This window comes from Octopus bimaculoides, chromosome 22 (assembly GCF_001194135.2).
Source record: "Octopus bimaculoides isolate UCB-OBI-ISO-001 chromosome 22, ASM119413v2, whole genome shotgun sequence".
NCBI lineage: Eukaryota > Metazoa > Mollusca > Cephalopoda > Octopoda > Octopodidae > Octopus > Octopus bimaculoides.
This window is the reverse complement of record NC_069002.1, coordinates 15,041,193-15,066,515: the sequence shown is the minus strand read 5'-3', so window position 1 is coordinate 15,066,515 and position 25,323 is coordinate 15,041,193. Positions and strand designations below refer to the sequence as shown.

Genomic DNA, 25,323 nt, shown 5'->3' with positions numbered 1-25,323 from the left:
GCACCTTTATATGTTTGATAATAATAATAATGACAATAAGCAAAGCTGACATTCTCCAAAATCATGCTGAGGGTCCAGGTATAGCTTCTATGTTTTTTGTTCATATATTGTTTTTTTTTTTGTTTTTTTTTTTGACAGTGGATAGACAGAATTGTTTGAACTTCAGATGAGATTCCTTAAGTACTTGTTCTGTCTCTTTCAATTCTGAGTTGCTAGGTGTCTGGATTAATCTGTTGCCCAATTTCACCCCACACCAAACAGTCCTTGGATGCCGTTAGTAAAGTTCATTCTGTTGCAGACATTTAGACCAGACTACTCTTAGTTTAAGGTTAACATCCCCACTTCTCTCAGTTTCTGAGTCCTTAAAAAATAGAAGCCTACTTCTTATCAGAAACAGTGGTACTTAAAATGAATTAGTCAGTCATTCTTTAAATCTTATGTTTCTGTTTATTTCAGGTGTTTGCCTGTGTAACCAACTATTTGATGGTGTTGACTGTTCCATCAGTATTGTCAAACCACCAACTATTGAGACAACATACTTCATCAGAAAGATCCAAGTTTTGAACAAAATAAGGGACCTGGTAGTAACTGGAAGTGGTTTTATTGAAGGTCCCAATCTTACTTGCTCAATCAGAGAAAATGTAAGCAGCATGTTTTGAGTTATTCTTTTTTTTAATCTTTTATGCAAAAACAAAACTAAAAATTCTTATCATCATCATCTTCATCATGAGTTGTTTAGTCCCAGGCCTGACTTGATGGAAGCAGACCTATTAAGAAAATTTCCAGCTTTGACTACCAAGGTTATGTGTGTGTGTGTGTGTGTGTGTGTGTGTGTGTGTGTGCATTTCTCCGTTTTTTTTTTTTTCTTTCTCTCACAATTTTTTTTTCTCATCCCTTTCCATCGAAGAGCGTAGGCTCAAAATACTAAAGACTTTTCCATTCTTCCTGAGTCTAATACACCTGTTCGTGTATATATATATATATATATATATATATAAAATTTTAAATTTAAAAGAGAGTTTTGACGCTAATATCCATTATTATTGAAATAATAATAATGGATATCAGCATCAAAACTCTCTTTTAAATTTAAAACTTTGGATATATAACCAAGGAGAACAATCCTTAAGGAGTCTAATTTAGACCTTTTGTGGTGAAATCTCTTGCTATAATGGTAACGATTACATAGTTTTCTAGAAAAAAAAAATATATATATATATATGTGTGTGTGTGTGTATACACACACACACACACATGTATATATTCACGAGGGCTGCAACTTGATTTCAAGCAATTGTTTGATTGTTCTCATAAAGCCATATGAGTGTGACTTTTTCAGTCCTGTTGGTGGGGGCCAACACTCTTTTGCACAGATGTGACACTAATGGGCATCTCTTGCAACAGACGTTCACAGAGCTACCGTTCTCACGAACACATGCCTTCTTTCCATCATGAGGTTTTTCATAGAGTGTTTTACTTTTTTTCAACTCTGGTCAGCCATAGTAACTCATACTTAATATAGATGTTAAAAATCAAGTGAGAACTCAGCCTGAAAGTTTTTTAAAGGGAGAAAAAGTCTTATACAGGGTCATTCCTACACTCTATATAAAATATGCATTTGTTAAAAGTGAAGAACTTAGTCTACATCATTTGATGCAAACGAAATTGCAGGTGTAACATCAGAGATTACCTTCTCTTTGACAAATGTCTGAACAAAGACTAAGGATCTTTCATTCCCATCTGTTGGATGGCAGTTGACTCAACAGAATTTGTCCAGTTTTTGTTAGGATTTGATGGTGTCATCTCAAATATATTTCCTTCTGCTTAAATTTTATTTATATTAATTTGTTTTTTTTTTTTGTTTTTTTCTCTCTCTGTTTTCAGAAAGAAAATTCCCAAATCTTTTACCTGAAAGCTAGTTATATCAGTTCTGAACAGATCATGTGTCCAGTACCCCAGAAAGGAACTCAGAATGTTTCCATCAGCAATAGTAATGGTATCTGGAGTGTTAGCATCACAGTTAAACATTACAACCCACTGTGTGAAGATTGTAACAATGATAAGTGCACTCCTCGTGTAAGTTAAAGAATAACTTTGTTTATAGCACTACACCTACCTCTATCTGTCTGTCTATATGTCTATTCGTCTGTCTGTTGTTTAAGCCTAGTTCAAACCCATGATCAAACCCATGGTCAAACCCATGGTCAAAGGCATTCCAGCCATAATCATCATATCTTAAAATGTAGGCATTGAATACCTCAGACTACAGTATTCAAAGTACTTTTGTTTTCCAAGAAACAGTCTACGATCTGAGAATTGAGTGCAGTTTCTAGAGATCTGTTGCAAGCATATTGAGCTTATCTCAATAATGTATTAAGGCTTTATACAACTATTTATATCCATTTCTGACAAAAAAATTTTCTTGAGGCTAATCATCTCTGAGAGAACAACTTAAAATTACATGATATGATGCATTCAGTCAATTTTTTTTTCTTATTCAGTTGAATAAGTTAAACCCTTAGTAGCTATTATTTGGTTCAGTGATCTATCTCCTGATCAGTTAACCCTCAGTGATTAAATTCAGTGCCTGAATTACCTATAGGTTTGGCAAATTGAAGCCTAAAGTCTCAAACTCTAAGGGGCTGTCAGCCAAGGAGATAATGTTTCTGTCATTGTCACAGGTCTTTTACAAGCAGTCATACCAGTAGAAAAGCCTTAGTCCACTAAATTCACCACTGAGTTGATCCATGTTCAAAAGTGTTTCAGATATCTTGTATCCAACACTGCCTTAATTCTTTTAACACCACTTTATCCTTGGATGGTCTTCAGTGGAGCTCATTTTGTGGCATTTGAGCCATGTATCTAGTGTAAGGTTAACTTCCTTTCCTTTCTATCAGTCTCAGAAATCCTGGGCTGGTTCATAAGATCATGGCCAGGCAATAGAGCAATCTAATGCAGATTTTGGTATCATCTTATTTTAAGATGGTATGATGTGGTTTAGGGAATAATTAGATGCTATTTCTAGTAGGTCAGTCAATTGTTGTTGGTATCAGTTTTTCACATAGTATTCTTGTATCTCCTTTCAGGCTGATGTGTGTACCATTGGAGGTGTTTGTTTCCCTAATGGCGCAATAAATCCAGAAGACACTTCACAAGTCTGTATTTCATCAAAGAATCCATCCAGTTGGTCTGTACTTCAGTGTAAGTATTTCATTGCTATTTAGCCCTAGGTCAGCCCCAATTGAGTGGAATTGTTACCCAAGCTGTTCATCAACCCTGACTTTTTGTTCATCAACAACTACATCTTCCAATGTGTCTGTTCCTCTTTAAGGAGAATTGGTTGCTATTTAAAGCAGGTTGTACAACAGGATACAGTCATCTTTGATGGTTCAAAGCATTTCATAATGTGCCAAATTAATCACTGTAACTTTGATTAACATGTTACACTGTATCTCTGTCACTCTCTAATATATCATTTGTCCATTTGTTACATTGTGTTTTATAAGTTAATGTCCCATAAGCTAATATTTTTGTCACATGTTACTGTATAACAGTTCAATGTGTTACATGTCAGTTTGTCCTTGATTAACGAGTCAAGTTAATGTATCATTAATCTCTGTGTCACATCTAATGTGTCACACATCAGTGAGAGTTAACTCTTTTGATAGCAACATTCATGACACTTTTTATGAATCAAACTTCCTGTTTAAAAGTAAAAACCTTCCATCAAAACATTATTTTATGTTCCAAACACCAGCTTAATAATGCTAATACTGTGTAAAAATAATCTTTATTTATTTTGTCATTGGTCAGTGAGTGTTATTTCCTATTTGCTTCTATCAAGAAATCAAGGGAAATGACTACTATTCTCTTCAAATTTTTTGCTTTTATGACTTGGACATCAATGTTTTGAAACTGGCCTATTTTTCAGTACATTTTAGACAGATTCAGTGTTGATTTGCTGAAGCAGAAATATCATTATAGCATATATTCTGCTCAATACTACAAGATTTGCTTGTCAGTCACTTGATCTTAACCACTTGAGCATATCCCTTAGTGGCTGACAATATGTGCATCTCTGATCATGAGCCGGAGGAGTGGGGGAGCATCATAGCCATGTGCTGAGAGGAATTCATTGGAGTTTGAATAAATGTAACAAAAACAATGTTTGAAGGATATATTAGCTGTTTTTCATACTTCTTAGGGGTAAGCAAATCGCAAATAAAAGTTGCTACCCAAGGACAAAAATCGTGTTACATAGAGTAACGATGGCAAAGTTATGTTCCTAAATTCTTCATTACCTTCAAAATTAATTGAAATAAAGGCATTGTATTTCTATAGAAACATTCTAAAAAAATAGTCAGGTTGGTGTCACAGGTGGTGTCACTATCTCGTATATTGGTTGAATAAGTTACTGTTGTTGTTGGCACTCTGTCGCTTACGACGTCAAGGGTTCCAATTGATCCATTCAATGGAATAGCCTGCTCGTGAAATTAACGTGCAAGTGGCTGAGCACTCCACAGATGCGTGTACCCTTAACGTAGTTCTCAGAGATATTCAGTGTGACACAGTGTGTGACAAGGCTGACCCTTTGAATTACAGGCACAACAGAAACAGGAAGTAAGAGTGAGAGAAAGTTGTGGTGAAAGAGTACAGCAGGGTTCGCCACCATCCCCTGCCGGAGCCTCGTGGAGCTTTAGGTGTTTTCGCTCAATAAACACTCACAACGCCCGGTCTGGGAATCGAAACCGCGATCCTATGACCGCGAGTTCGCTGCCCTAACCACTGGGCCATTGCCCCTCCACAATAAGTTACTGGTGACTCATAAAACTAACTATGGTAACTATTAGAAAAATATGGAAGCATTACCTTGTTACCTATTATTTACTAATTATGACTAATTGCCTGGTGATTAATTTGTTTCTACTTATGATTGATTGTTTCATGATTAATTTATAGTTATAACTAATTAGTTATGTTGTTCTGCTTTCAGACCAAGACATTATTGTGAGGCATTACTCTATTCTAAGAATTGAAGGTGATAATCTCATAACTTTGAATGGAAAACTTAAAGCATTTGGCACTGTCAAATTGAAGAAAGGTCCCTACAAAGGAAACGCAGTTGTACTGAATGGAATCGATAATTTCATTGACATGGGCAGAAATCTTCCATGCTTCAGTTCTTTGGATCAATGTCCACTTGGAATGACAGTTCATTTCAACTTATTCATTTTCAATGTTACAGAAGGCATGTTCATTTTTGGAAACGGTGGAACTGAACCAACATCTAATGGGGTTAGCATGTATATCTCCAAGGGATTTTTGTTCCTCACACTCAGTACAAGTACCAAGCAGTGGACAATAAAAACCAAAATGTTTCCAGTGAAAAAATTCTTCAAAGTATTATTTAGCTGGAGTGAGAAATCTGGTCTTTATCTCTATTTTGATGACAAACAAGTAGAACATAAAACCAAATATATTGACCGAGTTTCCACGAGGGCTATAAATTCACAAAATTTAATTATTGGTGGCCATTTCAGTCGAAAATTTCCTGCTAATATTGCTATTGAAGGATGGACTTACGTTGGAATTACACAGAAATTCATCCTTGAAAATGGCCTCAATTTTGGTAAATTCTTTCTCTCTCTTCTTCATCTTTGTCATTTCTTATAGTCTGATGCCCATATGCCATCATCATTATCATCATCATCACTATCATCATCCCTTTTATGTCTGCTTTCCATGCTGCCATTGGTCAGACATCTAAACTGGATTCAACAGACTGGAGGACTACATCTTGCTCTAGTGTAACACTTTTGGTATAGATTCTATGGCTTGATACCTATTCTAGAGCCAACCACATTACAGAGTGCACTGGGTGCCATTTTTCTCTGATACCAGTTCTAGAGAGTGAGGTAGCCTTTTAATTTGCAATGTCAAATCAGGCCATTGACTGAGAGTGAGAATGTGAGATGGCAAGGTTCACTATATGTGAGATGTTGAGAGGTTGATAAATGATGGGAGGAATAGAAGAGTTTTGTTGTGGAGGAGATTCATGGCTGCTTAGTATATGACCAAAGTAGTAGCAAAAACTGAAGTGGTGTCACAAAAAAAGTAAATGTGGTAGTGATGAGGTACCAGAACATACTCCCGTGATAACATATCCAAGAAGGTGAATAGAAGAGAGCATAACAATAGGATCAAGAGTGGGTAAGATATGAGGGGAGAGAGAGTTGGATGTAAACATGGGTTCAATGTTGTTGTTGGCACTCCGTCACTTACGACGTCGAAGGTTCCAGTTGATCCGGTCAACGGAACAACCTGCTCGTGAAATTAACATGCAAGTGGCTGAGCACTCCACAGACACTTACCACACAGCCACTCCTGCGCCTACACAAAAAATACATAAACATAAGTGATTTGATTATTCAGCTGAAATGATATAAGAGTTTTTACAGAAATTGCCAAATACTTTCAGTTTCGATATACTTTCTCCGAAAGATCGCCTAATATCATCATATTAATTATTGTGCTACCTCAATAACATACATCTCACCAACAGAGCTCTGACTTAATTTTCTACCTCCAAGTTCAGAGAGTTCAGCAAATTGCAATCATCATCATCATCATTTAGCGTCCGCTTTCCATGCTAGCATGGATTGGACGATTTGACTGAGGACTGGTGAAACCAGATGGCAACACCAGGCTCAGAAAACAAAAGGCGGCGAGCTGGCAGAAACGTTAGCACGCCGGGCGAAGTGCTTAGCGGTATTTCGTCTGCTGTTACGTTCTGAGTTCAAATTCCGCCGAGGTCGACTTTCAGGGTCGATAAATTAAGTACCAGTTACGCACTGGGGTCGATGTAATCGACTTAATCCATTTGTTTGTCCCCTCTATGTTTAGCCCCTTGTGGACAATAAAAAAAAAAGAAAACAAAAGGGATAATTTACACAAACGAATTTTAAAAACAAATATATTTATCCTTGACAAATATACACTACAATTGTCAGGTCAACAAATTTATGGACTATATATTAACAAATGTGTTAAAATCACACATTTACCAACATTTTGCTAATTTATTGCATTGCTAATCATAATAATATTTTTTGCTATAATAAATAAATTTTCTTAGAATTTATGTAAAATAACTTCTTGTTACTGTCAGTAATTTTTCTCAAAATTACTATCTCAAATTAAAAATGCTAAGTCCTATCTCTGATGAAGTAAAAGCACATGAATGTGTTATATACACCCTTTATTGATGAAGAAATATTTCAGATTAAATGTTGTTAATTAGGAATCACACAGCACCTAATGTGTTTATCATTTTATTGACTACACTCTCAAAAAATGACAGAAACTCACCACAAGGTGAGTACATGGCAGAAGCGATCTTCAGAGGAAGAGTCCCCATCCAACAAGTAGTTTGATCCTTATATGTGACACTCTACAGGAGCCAGGCCCACCCAGGTCATGACCCCTAGGTGTCCTGCTGCTTTCCAAAATCGTGTCTCCAGCAGGATTTGAACCTTGGTCATTCTTTTTGTGAACTTGTGTTGTCAGGTCTGTGTTTCAACTCACTAGGCCTCTCAGACCAACGAATGTAATAAACATCTTTAACATTTTTATTTGTGCGCTATAGTTTTTTTGAATTGTATATTTATTATTTTTTTTTAGACTCACCATTCTTCAAAGAAAGACCAATGCTATCATTCCATGGAATAAATATCTCTGAACAATATTTCCGCTGTTCCTTCAAATATCTGCAGGAAGCTAACATAAGCTATACAGTCACTTGGTACATTGATGAAATGGTTGTTAACTCCTCACAATTTCCCAGATCAAACGAGAGTTTTTCAGATATTGAAAGTAAATATTTCACCGCATTAACTTATGGCAGTAAGGTGAGAAGAGAACAAGCTTGATTTTCATAACTTTTTACAAGTATAATTAAATTAACAAAAAAAAATTGATGAAATTTGAAAGTAACAAAGTTTTCATTTGTAAATATTAAATGTAGATGCTTATTTCATAATCTTAGTAAAGGATGGGTTTGTCTTTCTTTCATCATTGATAAAACAACTGCTTATAGTGGGAGGTTATACTACTATTGGTGGAGGCACAATGGCCAAGTCGTTAGGCCAGCGGACTCGCGGTCATAGGATCGCGGTTTCGATTCCCAGACCAGGCGTTGTGAGTGTTTATTGAGCGAAAACACCTAAAAGCTCCACGAGGCTCTGGCAGGGGATGGTGGCAAACCCTGCTGTACTCTTTCACCACAACATTCTCTCACTCTTACTTCCTGTTTCTGTTGTACCTGTATTTCAAAGGGGCCAGCCTTACCACACTGTGTCACGCTGAATATCCCCTAGAACTACGTTAAGGGTACACATGTCTGTGGAGTGCTCAGCCACTTGCACGTTAATTTCACGAGCAGGCTGTTCCGTTGATCGGATCAACTGGAACCCTCGACGTCGTAAGCGACGGAATGCCAACAACACATACTACTATTGATCTCCTCCTCCTTCCCTCCTCCTCACATAACAGCTCAGTTTCTGTTCGTCTACCATTGATGTTTATCAATTTGTGTGTGAATTTGATTTTACAGCTGTATCTCACTTCTTCCACAACTGCTACTCCCACTTTCTACCACCACCCATACAATAATCTTCTACTACTCACTTAACTTTCGACTATCTTTTACTCTTTTACTTGTTTCAGTCATTTGACTGTGGCCATGCTGGGGCACCGCCTTTTTAGTCGAGCAAATCGACCCCAGGACTTATTCTTTGGAAGCCTAGTACTTATTCTATCGATCTCTTTTGCCGAACCGCTAAGTTACGGGGACGTAAACACACCAGCATCGGTTGTCAAGCGATGTTGGGGGGGACAAGCACAGACACACAAACATATACACACGCATACATATATATATATATATATATATATACATATATACGACGGGCTTCTTTCAGTTTCCGTCTACCAAATCCACTCACAAGGCTTTGGTTAGCTCGAGGCTATAGTAGAAGACACTTACCCAAGGTGCCACGCAGTGGGAATGAACCCAGAACCATATGGTTGGTAAGCAAGCTACTTACCACACAGCCACTCCTGCGCCTAACTCTATTTTCTGCCATTACTCATTCAAGTATGAGCGAAGCCATAACTAAACTCTTCACTTCCCTAATTCTAAAGTAAGCAGTTAAAATACAAATCAATAACTGAATTTATGATTACGGGGTCAATAATTTTGGTTCTTTTGGTTTCACAACCCTGGTGTCTGAAATGATTTTTAATAATTGTATTTTGTAGCTAAATGCTTGGTTAATTAAGATAATTTCATTTAAAATATCTCGTGTATTTATTTTCTAGATCAAATGTGGAGTGAAAGCTTGCAAGTCATCAAACTGCAGTTTCATCTATGGTCCTGAAAGAACAAGTAAACCATTTTCTGCTGAAATTACTGTAAGTTTTTTTTCTTCTTTTTCTTTTTATTTATAGTTTAGTCAGAGTAAGAAGAGTTTCAACCGTGAATATTTGAGTTGGGCCTCTGAGACTGATGCAGTTGAAAAGAAAGGACAAAGGAGCCAAGGGTCCTAATTTGCTTCGGGAGGAAGCAGCTAATCAGAATACTGCATTATCTTTTGATTGGATAATTTAGTCTGAATACAGACAATAGAGTAAACTCTGACTAAGTGTCCAAGAACCAGGTCCTGACATTAAACCAGACATTGAATTAAGTTGGCCTCCCTAGAACACATAAACTTCATACAAGCTTCTACACAATTTCTACCTACCTATTGTCGTCGTCGTCGATAAACATCCGCTTTCCATGATAGCATGGGTTGGACGATTTGACTGAGGACTGGTGAAACCAGATGGCTACACCAGGCTCCAATCTGATTTGGCAGAGTTTCTACAGCTGGATGCCCTTCGTAATGCCAACCACTCAGAGAGTGTAGTGGGTGCTTTTTACGTGCCACCAGCACGAGGGCCAATGACTAGAAAATGGACCTGTTAGCCAAAGGCAATATTTGAAGTTTCACTGCACATTCTGGAGGTATATCATTAGCAAAGAAAATGCAATAATTGTGGAGACTGCAACTGCATGTATGAGGTGGTATTGAAAAGTTCCCTGACTACTTCTGTAGTATGGCAGCAGATAGCAGCACATGATTGCATGTGCAATGAGAGCTAGCTGTGATCTTCATGAGACAGTGTGCCAAGTGACATCACTGTGTTTATTTGGTGAGCTGTGAAATTTGTGTTTTTTGTAATCACATGTATGCTGTAAACAGTGATTTTTGTCATGGACAGGAAACTGAAACAAAGAGCCAATGTGAAATTTTGTATTAAACTTCAGAAGTCTCCTACAGGGACATTGAGCATGCTTCAGTAATGAGGGAAGGGGTCACACACAATGTTTTAAGTGGCATGGGTGCTTCAAAAGTGGAACAGCATCTCTGAAAGACGGTATTCTTCTACTCTAATACTCTTTCTTTTCTCTCTCCTGTTCCCTACCATTCCACTTAAAATCATGCCCAACTCTCTCTTCTATATTCACTCACTTATAGGGGCTGTTTTAGGCTCTGAGCCTTACAAGTTATGAATAGATCTTAACTAGTGCTTGTGCCATGGAAAAAAAGAACCACCCAATGTGCTCTGTTAGGAGGTTGGCATAAAGAAGAGCATTCAGTCAGAGAAACTGGCGACCTTTCGATACTAGTCCGCCATAACTTCCGGTCGTTGTGCGCACGCATACTGATTACATTATCGTATAGTGCGTTTGTTTTTAAATGACTTGAAAATATGAAAAGACAACATTAAATAGAAAAAAACAATGAATGGCCCACTAAACTCAAACCTTCTCCCCCTCAGATGCATACAGTTCTCAAACTTTAAACACATAAATACACTATACGATCATGTAATCAGTATGCGTGCACGCAACGACCGGAAGTTATGGCGGACTAGTACCGAAAGATCGCCGAGAAACCATGTGGCAGACATCTAATTATGATGTGGTCCTTTAATGCATTTGATACCTCAAACCATTTTATTGATGCCAGCATGGACTCTAGACATTAAATCATGGTGTGTGTGTGTGTTTGTTGTTTATTCTCATTTCTTTTTCTTCTGTTACAGATTAAAGAGAGTAAAATGAAAGTAATTGAAGGTGACCCATCTGGATTTATATCTGTTCAGTCCAACTTACCACCATATCTATTATGTAACACCACCACCAACATCAACAACAATGACAACACCTCTGAATGCACTATACAGATTAGAACTTGGCTGGCAAGCTACAAAGAATTTCAGTGTGGAACTGAAAGTATTCCCCAAGCAGTGTTTGGTGCACAGTTTAACTCTGAGGGAAAGTATGAAGGTTGCATGTATACAATAACAGACATTAACTGGAACAAAGTGTTGAAGATCCCTATCATGGCAACCTTAGATGGGTTACGAGATAAAACTCAGAAAAGAACTGTTATACTTTCAGGTCAAGTTGTGTTTAACGGAACGGTGGAGATGGAGAAAACGCTTGGCTCTGTAGATGTAAGTTTTGCATTGGTTTCTATTTATTTGCTTTTATTATCTTTAATTAGTATAAAGAAGAGATTCTATTTTATTTATTGTTTCTGTTCTCAATGGTTTAGTTTCAAAGAGTGGAGGCGCAATGGCCCAGTGGTTAGGGCAGAGGACTCGCGGTCATAAGATCGCGGTTTCGATTCCCAGACCGGGCGTTGTGAGTGTTTATTGAACGAAAACACCTAAAAGCTCCACGAGGCTCCGGCAGGGGATGGTGGCGAACCCTGCTGTACTCTTCCACCACAACTTTCTCTCACTCTTTCTTCCTGTTTCTGTTGTGCTTGTAATTCAAAGGGTCAGCCTTGTCACACTGTGTCATGCTGAATATCCACGAGAACTACGTTAAGGGAACACGTGTCTGTGGAGTGCTCAGTCACTTGCACGTTAATTTCATGAGCGGGCTGTTCCGTTGATCGGATCAACTGGAACCCTCGACGTCGTAAGCGACGGGGTGCCAACAACAACAACAGTTTCAAAGAAGAAAGGCTTTACTCATGATTTCTTTTAGGGTCTCCATGTCTAGTGGAGGAAAGGAAGAAGTTACTTGGTCTGGAAGTGATGCTACTAAAGACAACCAGTGACCAGCCCAGTGCCTAATGCTAATGTTTAACTTAGTGTCAGATGAAGTACAGCATTTAAGAATAAGAACAATCTTTCCAAAGAGGTCCCAAACAGTTTCTATCTACAAAATTTTACTAGCAATGCTTTTTGCTAACTGGTTATCTCTGTCCATGAAATATAAAAAAAAAAAAAAATCAGTAAATAACTTTGCTGCAGGAAGGAAAGAATTTCTGACTTTAGATTCACAATGAAGGTACATGGCTTAGCAATTAAGTGTTGGACTCATGACTAGAAGGACCAAGTGGTACATTTGTGTCCTTCCACAAAGCAATTCCTTTTCATTGCTCTTTGTGTGCAACTGATGTCTTGCAAACAACTCACACATGCAAGTGCTACCAGTCGAGAACTCCGCATACCGGAAGCCAGCAAGTGCATGGGGTCATCAGGAGAGAATGTGCGCCGTTTCGGGGCCTACCTCTCAACGGCATCAATGCGCACTGGCCCCCCTCACTGATATGAGGCCCCGCTTGCTAGATCAACTGGTTATTAAAAACAAAGCTCAATATTTCTCTAGCCATCGCTCATCGTCTCTTTTTAACCAAATCCAGTGGCTAGCCTTCTCCACTGTATTTTGGATATCGGTCATGGTGGTATTTACCTTACGATGAGTTAGGCCTAACGATAACAGCAGTCGTCTCACACTGTGTCCTACAAATCCTCTACATCCAACTTCGATTGGAAAATGCTCCACTTTCCAGCCTGCGTCTTCACATTTCTCGAGGTTTACATAACGGTCCATCTTTCGAGCCTGCGCAACGTCCATATTATCTTCATGAGGAACCGTTAACTCGACTAGATTTACAACTTTCCATCTTTCACACCACATTAAAATGTCAGGTTTTTCCGTAACTGGGATGGGAAAGAATGCCTGGCACCCAGGCAAATCTGCAGTCACTTCCAAATAGTCGTTCCACTTTTCATTTCTCACAGGAAGTTTCTTGTTCTTTTTCTTGAAACGGATCCGCTGACCTGAGCGCACGAAGGTAATAAAATCTTTAGATGCAACTGAAAATGTTGGAATCTTATCAAGGCCAACTTCACCTTTCTTCATCCTGAGTTAATAAAATATACAAGTCATGTTTTGGGGTTCAATTTAATTGATTAACTTCTCTCCCACATATTTCTGGCCTTGTGCCCGTGTGAGAAACAATTAGGCTGGTGGATTGGCAGATTTAATAAAGTACAGGACAGTGAGTATCTTGTGACATTTAGTGATAGTGCTTTATGTTCTAAGATGAAAAATCTGCCATAATTAATTTACTTTATTGTCATCTTAATGAGATTATTAAAATAAAGTATGGAATAACAGATCCAATAAAAACTAATAATGGCTGTCTTTCCAAAATTCAAGACTATCTGCCAATGCCAGGAAGGAATATTATAAGCAGTCCTGGCCATAACCAGCCAAAATATTCAACCTGTTTTATGTTAAAATCAGTTAGATCTTGCCTCTCACACCTATACTACAATGTTATTCTAAAAATAAACAATTACATCATCAAAATCTCAGAGCTTACAAGATAGTGCATGAGTAATTCAAAATAATGTGAATAAATAAGTATGACATTTAACAGAATGATCTGAATGCTAAAGGGTTAAAAACTTGCCTTGCTTCTAGTGACTTCCCTTTTCATTCCCTAAGGGAAAAGGAAGAAGAAAGGGTTTGTCAAACTGGAGACCTAATTAATTCTAGTAATAGAATTGAGCCAATTCTACTAAAGTTCAGTCTGCCATTCAAGTAGGATATGGCAAGATTTGAACTCAGAATGTAAATTATCACAAAGCACACTGTAATTCTACCCCATCTCTGCCCTCAAATGCCCTGTTTTAATCAATTGATTAAATTTTTCTTTTTCGCTCACAGCATTTGGTATGTTAGCATACCTTTGACTTTGTGTTAAATATATAAACAGAGAAAAATCATTAGTCTTCCATAAACAGCCTTGTCTGTACTTGTGCCTCGGAGAGTAACTTTCTAGGTGCAATCCCATGGTCAGTCATAACTGAAAGAGGTCTTTACTCTTTATGACAGGCAACACATGAGTACCTGAGCCAGAATCAGAAACCCATAAATAAACACCTGGAACCTGAAACTAGTTTTATGCATGTTTCCCCTATTTGTCTCTACGAAATAATAATGTTCAGATTACAATATTTAATCTTATTTTCTTTTCTCTATTCCTTTATTTCTTTCTAGTTGAAAATCATCGACCGTGACAAGAGAAGCATTTGTAAATCGATCAATGATCCTCACATAACCACATTTGATAAAAAGTAAAATATTTTCCAGTGATTGTTTCAAATATATTTGATAAAGCATAAACTTTTCTTTTCAAGCCTGGTGACCTTTTGGAGATTACTTCAATGGGCCACCAGGATTGGTTACTACCAGTGGCATACACTACTTTTTAGGATTGCACACACATTACTGTTATTGCTTTGTTTTTTTTTTTTAAATAAAATTTGAGCTCCTTTTTGAGACCATGGTGATTCTGAAGGAAGAAGCATTGGTCATCAATCTTCACAGATTGATGAGATTGATAGCATTAATACAGTTCTATATTTAAAAGATGAGGAATTATGTACATTGTTTACATTTGACGGATATTTGTCCTCATCTTGTTTGTTGTTAACACAATGTTTCGGCTGATATACCCTCCAGCCTTCATCAGGTGTTTTGGGGAAATTTCAAACCTGGGTTCTCATTCCTAAGGTATTTTTCGATATTATTATTATTATTATTATTATTATCATCATCATTATCATTCAGCTTGGATTCTTGAAATAAAACCGAATAATGACATACATGTATGCATGCATGCATGGCAACCAGTTAAAATGATAGCTGTGAAGAATGGCAATATTTGACCAGGGTGTTCAAAAAACTAACCTTTGAAAGCCATATCTTCACCACCTGACTGTCACAGCTATTACAAGGGAGGTAATCATTTCATCATAATTCAAAGCAGGATAAGAAATCTGAAATTGAAATTCAATGAAAAGTAACATGGAATTTAATATTAATTTCTTTTTCCTGTTTACTTAATAAGTTCTAAAAAATTCAGTTACTGGTAATCATGTATAGTACTATTTCATTATTTTTAGAAATTTTCAGCAAAATACAGTTCATGACTTATTAATTAAAATGTAAATAATTTCAGTCTAAAAGAAATTCAAAGAATGTGCTGTTGTTGGTTTTTTTTTTGTTTTTTCATTGAATGCTAGAAGTATTTATTTTGCTTTAATTGAAATATTATTCATATAATTTTCCAGAGTCTATGACAACTTCAAACATGGTGAATTTGTTCTCTATCGCCACAAGCGTTTACCATATGCCGTAAGTTTATTCTTATTGTTGATTTATTTCACTCTTTAAAAATATTTGGTGAATATTATCTATGTATGCATAAATGTGTGGAGGTGCAATAGAAACCGGGAAACCGGGCCCATGAGCCTGGCTAGGCTTTGAAAGGGCGACATTTATCGTTTTTTTTATGCATAAATGTGCATTTGTTTTATCACACACACACATATATATATTAAAGAGTTCTATACTCCACTCCTATGTTTTATGAAGTTTGAAAATAACCATCATGGCACTGGACAAACCTGTGAGTGGTGTTTGAGTGATATAGTAACAAGAAATGCAGAAGGAGTAATACATTTTCTGCATTTCTTACCTTTCTCTCCCTTTCTCACTCGCTCTCTCTCCTTTTCTTTCTTTCCCCCCCCCCTCTCTCTCTCTCACACACACACACATAATTCTTTTAATGAGCTTACTGCAATCTAAACACAGCTACAAATAATAGAGTATAATAAAAGGAGGTAAGAAATGTCTTACATGAAAAAAACTGGACTAAGTTATGAAGGTAAAGTAAGAGCCACTTCATACATAACCAAGACATCAGTAATATATTCTCTATACCAGAGAAACTAGTCGTTGTCTTCTTGTAGAATTGAAACTCAAAGGCAACTTGTTCTCTGTATCTATATGTCTGTCAGTCTGTCTATTTATTTACTGTTCAATTGCTGAATGTTTTGTTGTTTTTTTTCATCTGTTATGCACTTATAGGTAAATGCATTCTACAGAAGCTGTAAAGGTCGTGCCTCCTGTAACTGTGCCGTTGCAGTGAGATCAGGTGATGATGTCATACTGATTGACAGGTGTGGATCTTCGTTGAAAATTAAGAAAAAGACTCTGACCATTACACTCTACCAGAACGGAGAACTTACACCAGGAACTAAGATTTATCGTCTCAATGGTGGGAAGAAAATTAAGGTATGGTTACACAAAGAATTTCCCTTTCTGTCACTGTCTCACTATATGTGCATGTGTGTATATATATATATATATATACACACACACACACATATATATACACATATATAGATGTGTATGTGTATATATGTATATATATATATATTTATATATATATATATTCATATATTCGTATATATATATATATATATATATATATATACACACATATATAGATGCGTATGTGTATATATGTATATATATATTTATATATATATATATTCATATATTCGTATATATATATATATATATATATATATATATATATATATATATATATATATATATATATATATATATATATATAAATGGCAGTCTGTTTGTTTGTGTGAAGTTGCCATCTACACCCGTTAACGAATCATGATGAAAGTTTTTCTACATTTTATACCAGCATCCAGTTTCTTATTAAGCTCATTGCAGTTTAATAAAAATCTATAATCGGACGGCTAGGGCCCCTAGAAGGAGTCCAGATATAATTCATCTATCTTCCTTTGACGGTCAAGGAAAAATAACCCATTCATTTTTCTTTATTTTTCTCTTTTGCACACTGATCATTTCTCCCTCCATTTATTAGAGAAGCAATATCATTAGAGTGACTGCTTGGCAGTGGTTATGTTGTATAAATATGTGTGCAGCAAAAATGAAAATAAACTTTAGGAGTGCATAAATTACATGAGTAGATCATTCCTAGAATTTTTTTAGAAATTTTTTTGCTGTAAAAAAGACGTACAAAATGTAAACAATCATACCCAAAGTTGACTCGTTTAAATAACGGCTTAAATATAATTAAGTTGACTTTTATTTATGCTGGATGGTATAATGCTTACTTTTTCCATGTTGTTGTTGTTGTTGGCACTCCGTCGCTTATGACGTCGAGGGTTCCAGTTAATTCCAATCAACGGAACAGCCTGCTCGTGAAATTAACGTGCAAGTGGCTGAGCGCTCCACAGACACGTGCACCCTTAACGTAGTTCTCGGGGATATTCAGCGTGACACAGTGTGTGACAAGGCTGACCCTTTGAATTACAGGCACAACAGAAACAGGAAGAAAGAGCGAGAGAAAGTTGTGGTGAAAGAGTACAGCAGGGTTTGCCATCATCCTCTGCCGGAGCCTCATGGAGCTTTAGGTGTTTTCGCTCAATAAACACTCACAACGCCCGGTCTGGGAATCGAAACTGTGATCCTATGACCGCAAGTCTCCTGCCCTAACCACTGGGCTATTGCACCTCCACATCTTTTTCCATATAAATTTACTAAAGTCATTTAATGGTTAACTACTTTTTGAAGTGTGACATTCATGCTGGTAATCACAGTCCAGTCTCATAAAGCATAGCATATTCTAATGAAGTGCACTATAAACCATAACTTTTCGTTGTATGTGCCACTAGGCAATATAATTGAACCCACTTTCAACAAAATTGTGGAGCAAAGTTTCTAATCCTAAATCTGAGCAAATTTAAGAATTGTCTCAATTGAAAAAATAAACCGTTTTTTTTTTTTTTTCTTTGACGACCAGGTTGTTTTACCTATTGGTACTTATGTGATTGCCGAAAAAAGTAAATCTGGCAAATCTGACTACATTAACGTCTGGATAAAAGCCTCACCGATTGATTACAAAAACACGGAAGGTAAGTTTAATACTTTTACTTAAATTTTTTTCTAAGAATAATATGTCTCTCTTATTCTTGTTGCTGTTGTTGTTTAACCCCAGATCAGGCCAGATGAAGCAAATACATTCAAGCTATGATCATCTCATCAGTTTTTTTGAATTTTTTTTTTTACACCATGTACACTCTGGATCATATTATTATCTAGTGTATCCTTGCATTGGATGTGATTTGAAGCAAAATTACTTGCTATTTCTAGCAGATAGACTAACTCTATAGATGCTCCCTTATTGTCACATGACAGAGGTCAATGTTGTTATGAACTGTTCTACTCCAGGTGTTGTAGTATTTGTTCCAGTTCTTTGTGCTCTATGTTCAAATTCCACCAAGGGTGGTTTCGTCATTCATCCTTTCAGCGTCAGCAAAAAATTTTAAAACACCTGCCCAGTGCTGGTGCTACTCCTCTCTGGCTGTCATATTCTGGATTTTCCAGAGGGTCATGAGTAAAAACGACCAAAGGGTACTTGTCCCTACTCACAACTATATGAACACCTAAGACAATAAACAAAAACATGGCATATTTGCTACCAATCATCATTGGATTCTGAGTGACAGTCATAGAGAAATCATCTCAGTCAATTACAAATATATTTTTCATTTACACAGTCAGAGAATAAATTGCTCTGTTTCCCTGCCTTGTAAATTTTAAAGTGTTTACTATTTAACCAAAGTCTATTTCAAACTCTAAATATGGCTTTTCTGAAATATAACATTTATTAAGTGCCCAGCGTCGCCTTTCTGGCACTTGTGCCCGCGGCATGTGTAAGGACTTTCGAGCGAGATCATTACCAGTGCCCTGGACTGGCTCTTGTGCGGGTGGCACATAAAATCCACCATTTTGAGTGTGGCCATTGCCAGTACCGCCTGACTGGCCCTCGTGCCGGTGGCACGTAAAAGCACCCATTACACTCTCTGAGTGGTTGGCATTAGGAAGGGTATCCAGCTGTAGAAACTCTGCCAGATCAGACTGGAGCCTGGTGTAGCCATCTGGTTTCACCAGTCCTCAGTCAAATCGTCCAACCCATGCTAGCATGGAAAGCGGACGTTAAACGACGATGATGATTAAGTAGGTAGCTGATGCAACTCTTAACCCAAATGGTTCATAAAATGACCCCTAGAACCATGGCCAGCTTAAGACCCATAGAGGCCCTAAGCACTTAAAATATTTTGGTGCCTCCATATATATGTAATTCAAAATATAAGCAATAATAAACCATAAAAAAATACTTATTTTTCAAAATGAAATAAAACTAACAGTAAAATGGAAAATAATGTTTATTTTTGTATACTTCCATTTTATTTATATTTGAAAAGTTTTCTCCTACTTCTTTTTAATTGAAAAGACTTTGACCAAATCCTCGCTATGACACCATGAACACTTCAAAATTATATTTCCAATCATATAAACCACTTCGAATGCTATTTTAGCAAGTTTAAAGTGATTTCTTTTGTGCCATAAACCATTTACCATTTTTGTGGTGCCCCCTTCCTTTGATGCCCTAAGCACATGCTTATTTTGCTTAATGGTTAATCCATATGGACCCCAGTTGAGAATCACTGCTCTAGAATAATTTGAGACTTATGAAAGGTAAGCTTTGTATTACTCAAAGTGTATGAAACACAGAAAAGTTTGAAAATAAGCATGGACATTTAGGACAAACATATGAAAATGCTTTGGACAAACAAAGGGTTGATTTCATATAACAGTGTGATATTTTTAGCATGAGCTGATATAATTACTGATTTCACCTTGAAAGCATAACATTATTTGCTGAAAATCATAGCAATTAATTAATTCATCATCATCCTCATCATCATTTAATGTCCATGTTTTATGCTGGCATTCGTTAGATGGTTTGACAGAATCCAATGAGTTCAAGGATTGTATTGCGCTCCAATGTCTATTTTGGCATAGATTTAAAAAATTATTGTTGTTTTTCAAATTAACGTTTGCAATATATTCTTTTACTTTATTTCATATTTCCATTCTGTTTGGCAGGTTTGTGTGGAAACTTTGATGGTGTTAAAGATAATGACTATGTAACACCTGACTCTAAAGTTCTCTCAATCAAGGCAAAACAACCAAATAAATTCTCCGAAAGCTGGCGGTAATTAAAAACTTTTAATGTTTTATTTGACTGTCAAGTTTCCTTTACAAATAACAATGGTAACTGATGAAGAAAGCTGAGATTTCTAAGAAGTGAATCTATTCTTTTTTTTTTTTTTCTTTTCATCGGGCGCAGGAGTGGCTGTGTGGTAAGTAGCTTGCTTACCAACCACATGGTTCCGGGTTCATTCCCATTGCGTGGTACCTTGGGCAAGTGTCTTCTACTATAGCCTCGGCATGACCAAAGCCTTGTGAGTGGATTTAGTAGACAGAAACTGAAAAAATCCTGTCGTATATTTGTATATATATATGTGTGTGTGTGTATATGTTTGTGTGTCTGTGTTTGTCCCCCCAACATTGCTTGACAACCGATGGTGGTGTGTTTACATCCCCGTAACTTAGCGATTCGGCAAAAAAGACTGATAGAATAAGTACTAGGCTTACAAAGAATAAGTCCTGGGGTCGATTTGCTCGACTAAAGGCAGGCGGTGCTCCAGCATGGCTGCAGCCAAATGACTGAAACAAGTAAAAGAGAGTCAGTTGATGCAGCATGGTAAAAGAGTAAAGAAATTTGCTTCACATTCATACGGTCCAGGGTTTGATCTCATGATGTTGCCACCTGGTCATGTGTCTTTTGCTATAGCTTTGGGTCAACCCATACATAGGAGTGAAACTAGGCAGTTAGACAGATTGTAGAAGAAATTCAAAAGTCTAGTCTTGTCACACACTGCATCAGATTGATTCTGCTCGAGAATTATGTGTCGGAAGAATACTCAGCCACTTATGAATTAATTCAGTGAGCAGGAAGTAGTTCAGTGGATTGAACAACTGAATATTCATTGTAGAAATTGATGAAGATCCTTTTCTGTTTGAACTGAGTTTATAGGGTGAAGGTCAACTACTTTAATGGGTCAATACTTTGCTTTTTGTTGACCATAATTAACAGTTAATTCATTCTTTATCTTTTTTTTTTATCTTTTTACTTGCTTCAATATTTTGACTGCAGCCATGCTGGGGCACTGCCTTGAAGGGTTTTATTTGAACAAATTAACCTTAGGACTTATTTTGTTGAAACCTAATACTTATTCTATCATTCTCTTTTGTCAAACTGCTAAGTTACATGGGCATAAACACACTACCACTAGTTGTCAATTGAAAGCGGGGGACAAATACAGACACAGAGATGTGCACATAGATATATACATGTGTGTGTGTATTTATATATATATATATATATATATAGATATGTATAAAGACAGAAAAGGATAAAGAGACCAATGGCAAAGTTAGAAATATATTTTATGGATAAAGTCTTACAGCTGCTTCAGGGAAAATCCAATGTATCCCTTCATCGGAGACGGTAGTAGTAGAAGAATGGATTATTACATGTATAAGAGGAGAGTTGTAGTAAGAAGTGAGAGCGATGTGCTGAAAAAAGAACAAAGAAGAAACAATACTTGGAGTGTAGCTTCATTCCAGCAGTAAACATCCATGTAAAGAATCCTTGTGGATATTTTCCGGAGATAATTGTAGTAGCAAAGGTGGATATATATCATATCATGTCCGGAGTAATCTGTGCGTTGTTTACTCAAAGGATAGCCCAAATCAATGAGCTTTTTTCAGTTACCATCTACCAAATACACTCACATGGTTATAATAGAAGACACTTGCCCAAGGTGCCACATGGTGGGACTGAACCCAGAACAATGTAACTGAGAAGCAAGTTTCTTACCACACAGCTATGCTTAATATAGTAAATGTTTTGCCTCCAATGTTTCTTTTTCAATGTTTACTTTTCCTTCGAGTGAAGTGGTGTTGAAGTATTCAATGTTGTTTGGATCAAAAGTTTGTTCTGTCACAAACTTTGAATTAGCCCAAATCAAATTGTTCTTTAGCCCAATAGTTAATCGACCAGTTGATAGATTAATTAGTTTTTGTGTCTTTCTTTGTTTATCTTCAGAGTTTCAGTAGAGAATACTCTCTATAATGGTTTCTGTGGAATCAATGAGGGTGAAATGAAGCATCCAATTTTCTGTGACTGCAAGAAAGAGAATTCATCATGCTTAGCAAATTTGAATCTTCGCACATGTGACAAACTCCGCAGCAGCAACAACAAAAAAAGATCAAAAGGTAAAACCAATTAATATTTCTTTCTTCTTTTAAAAGTATTTTTTTATTTATTGAAACATCAAAAGCTTTTCTGGGTATTGATTTATGAACTCATAATATAAAGGTTCATTGAAACATAAAACAGGAATTTGGTTGCATCTTGCTGCAGGATTGGAAAAATCATTAAAGCATAGGACAAAATGTCTTGTGGTATTTGTTCCAGCTCTTTACATTCTGAGTTCAAATCTTGCTATTGTAAAAGGTTGATAGTTGCAATAGAGACATTAGTCTCTCTCTATCACCTTTCAACATAATTATATATGAAGAAACAGCAGAACAGTTAACAACATAATAAAAATAAGTTTTATTTTTGATGATGCTTGGTTTTACAAATCCTGTGTCATTCAGCTTAGTAGCCGCTGATTAAGTTGTAATTAGTATTGGAAGATTAAGAGCTTCCTTGATGCATGCCAGAGGAGCAAGTAGCTATCACATCGAAGGCATCGTGGGGAAAAGTGCTCCGTTGAGGAGCAAGGTATTGTCATGTCGAAGGTATCGCACTGAAGAGGCTTACAAAGTGAAACAAACTCTAGTTTTACTACGCATGCGCACTCAAGGGGCTTCTGGAAAGGCAAGTCCCTTGTGCATGTGCAGATAGTACTTCCTCAATGGCGGCTATGATTTTGCGCCACTACACTATGATTAACTTTGACTTTCATCCTTCCAATGTCAATAAAACAATGTACCAGTCAAGTACTGAGGTCTGTTCAATTGAATAGTTTCATCCTTCTTGGAAACATTGGTCTTGCCCCAAAATTTTTGGCTAAAAATCAATTTTTAGAACAGGACACTAGATTCTGTATGCCACAGTTCACTTAGTTGTCAAAAACAGGTATAAGAACTTCAAAGAAACATGTTTGTCTTATCTAACAATTCTAGCTTATCCCCATTACTGAGCCTTGTAATTTCTTACCTCTTTTATTTAAATTAATTTCCCCATGTATGGGAGGCCTTGGAAAGGTCTGTCTACTCAATAAACTGGTTTTATTAACCAACAATAAATTTCTTTTCCTGGTTTCATATCCCAATTGAAAGTTATTTGGAACTGAATAATTATATTAATTGAGTAGTTATACATTTTATTACTGCAGCCCCTTAAAGTTTGCAATATAGTTCATAGACCTTCAGGGCCCATGGTCCATTAGTTGGGGATTGCTGACTTCCCAGTGTCTTTGACAATATCCAGTAAATATCATAAATATTCAAACCCTATTCCCTGTCTGAGAATAATAACTTACTATTTTATATGCTTATCAGGGTAGCCTATGACTTTATCACTTGTTTCTCCCTTTTCACACAGAAGTCACTCGTGTCCTCTCCCTAACATCAAGGCAGGGGACATGAATGACTCCTTGGTAGTCCTGGTTAAAAAAATAGTTCCTACCCAGAAGTTCATTAACTCCTTGGAGATGGAGTTCCATTTGAAGTTTCAGTGGCGAGAATATAGAACCTTTTTCACAAGCCCTACAGAAGGCATGCACTTGTTTTTCAAATATAATTATAAAAAAATAAAGTAAATACTTTATATATCATCATCATCATCTAACATTCATGTTCCATGCTGGAATGCAGATGTTAAATGATGATGATGATGATGATATGTAATGTAATTACTTTATTTTTTATTAATTTTTATATTCTTGTAGGAAATTGAATGAAGTATTACAATCTTCATTGTCATTTGACTTTTCAGATGATAGATTGGCCCTGTCATCTCAAAAGGGTTAATATCCCATTGATTCATATTATAAGACACTGATAGTTAATTACTGAGCATGTAGACATGTCACTTACTTAATTTGCAGTTCTTTGATAATCTCCATTTTAAGCAACAACTAAATATGGATTATGTTAGTGTAAAAATTACTGTCATTGAAACACCTCTGTGGTTTGAGAGTTATTCTGATTGATAACATTCCTAATAGCACTGTTTCAATAACGAGGTATAGACAAGTCATTACCAATATGCTTTACCTTTCTGTCTTTGCTTCTCTGTCTACCTTTAGGTGGAGGCACAATGGCCCAGTGCTTAGGGCAGCGGACTTGCGGTCATAGGATCGCGGTTTTGATTCCCAGACCGGGCGTTGTGAGTGTTTATTGAGCGTAAACACCTAAAGCTCCACGAGGCTCCGGCAGGGGATGATGGTCAACCCTGCTGTACTCTTTCACCACAACTTTCTCTCACTCTTACTTCCTGTTTCTGTTGTACCTGTAATTCAAAGGGTCAGCCTTGTCACACTGTGTCACACTGAATATCCCCGAGAACTACATTAAGGGTACACGTGTCTGTGGAGTGCTCAGCCACTTGCACGTTAATTTCATGAGCAGGCTGTTCCGTTGATCGGATCAACTGGAACCCTCGACGTCGTAAGCTATGGAGTGCCAATAACAACTACCTTTAGGCAATAAATTTATTGAAGTATTACTACACTCAGTGAAAACATGTAGCCTAGTGGTAAGGCTGTTGCACTAATGATCACTAGATCGAGGGTTCAGTTCCTAGACTGGGTGGTGTGTTGTTTTCTTGAGCAAAACACTTTGTTTCAACTTGCTTCAATTCCCCTTTCGATTAGGGGGGAATGTTAGCCTGCTCACCTAACCAGCAAAGTTGTGTCATTCAAAGGCTGAAATGATGCAAAACACATTGTGACCAGTGATGTGTAACAGCTTCTGATAGTCTGGTCAGTCACGTGATCAGTGAAGAAACTATATTGACATATTTATTCTACAAAGCATTTTCCTCAGGAGTGCTGAGTTCAAAATCTACCAGGATTCCAGCATTGACTTTCATGCTTCTGAGGTTGCTGAATAAAGTCCCAGTGCAAGGAGATGCACTGGTTAAA

At 36.8% G+C, this 25,323-nt stretch overlaps 1 protein-coding gene across 1 annotated transcript in view; it reads left to right on the top strand.

Moving 5' to 3' along the window:
* The window catches only part of LOC106880038 (uncharacterized), a 456,507-nt gene that overhangs the window by 324,870 nt on the left and 106,314 nt on the right, over positions 1-25,323 (top strand). The window contains exons 144-156 of the mRNA XM_014929839.2: positions 457-641; positions 1,885-2,076; positions 3,087-3,201; positions 4,994-5,629; positions 7,681-7,907; positions 9,379-9,471; positions 11,152-11,565; positions 14,417-14,493; positions 15,493-15,556; positions 16,292-16,498; positions 18,054-18,165; positions 20,204-20,312; positions 22,272-22,441. Of these exons, the coding sequence (XP_014785325.2) occupies positions 457-641; positions 1,885-2,076; positions 3,087-3,201; positions 4,994-5,629; positions 7,681-7,907; positions 9,379-9,471; positions 11,152-11,565; positions 14,417-14,493; positions 15,493-15,556; positions 16,292-16,498; positions 18,054-18,165; positions 20,204-20,312; positions 22,272-22,441 (2,601 nt within the window). The remainder of the gene's footprint in view (positions 1-456; positions 642-1,884; positions 2,077-3,086; positions 3,202-4,993; positions 5,630-7,680; positions 7,908-9,378; positions 9,472-11,151; positions 11,566-14,416; positions 14,494-15,492; positions 15,557-16,291; positions 16,499-18,053; positions 18,166-20,203; positions 20,313-22,271; positions 22,442-25,323) is intronic.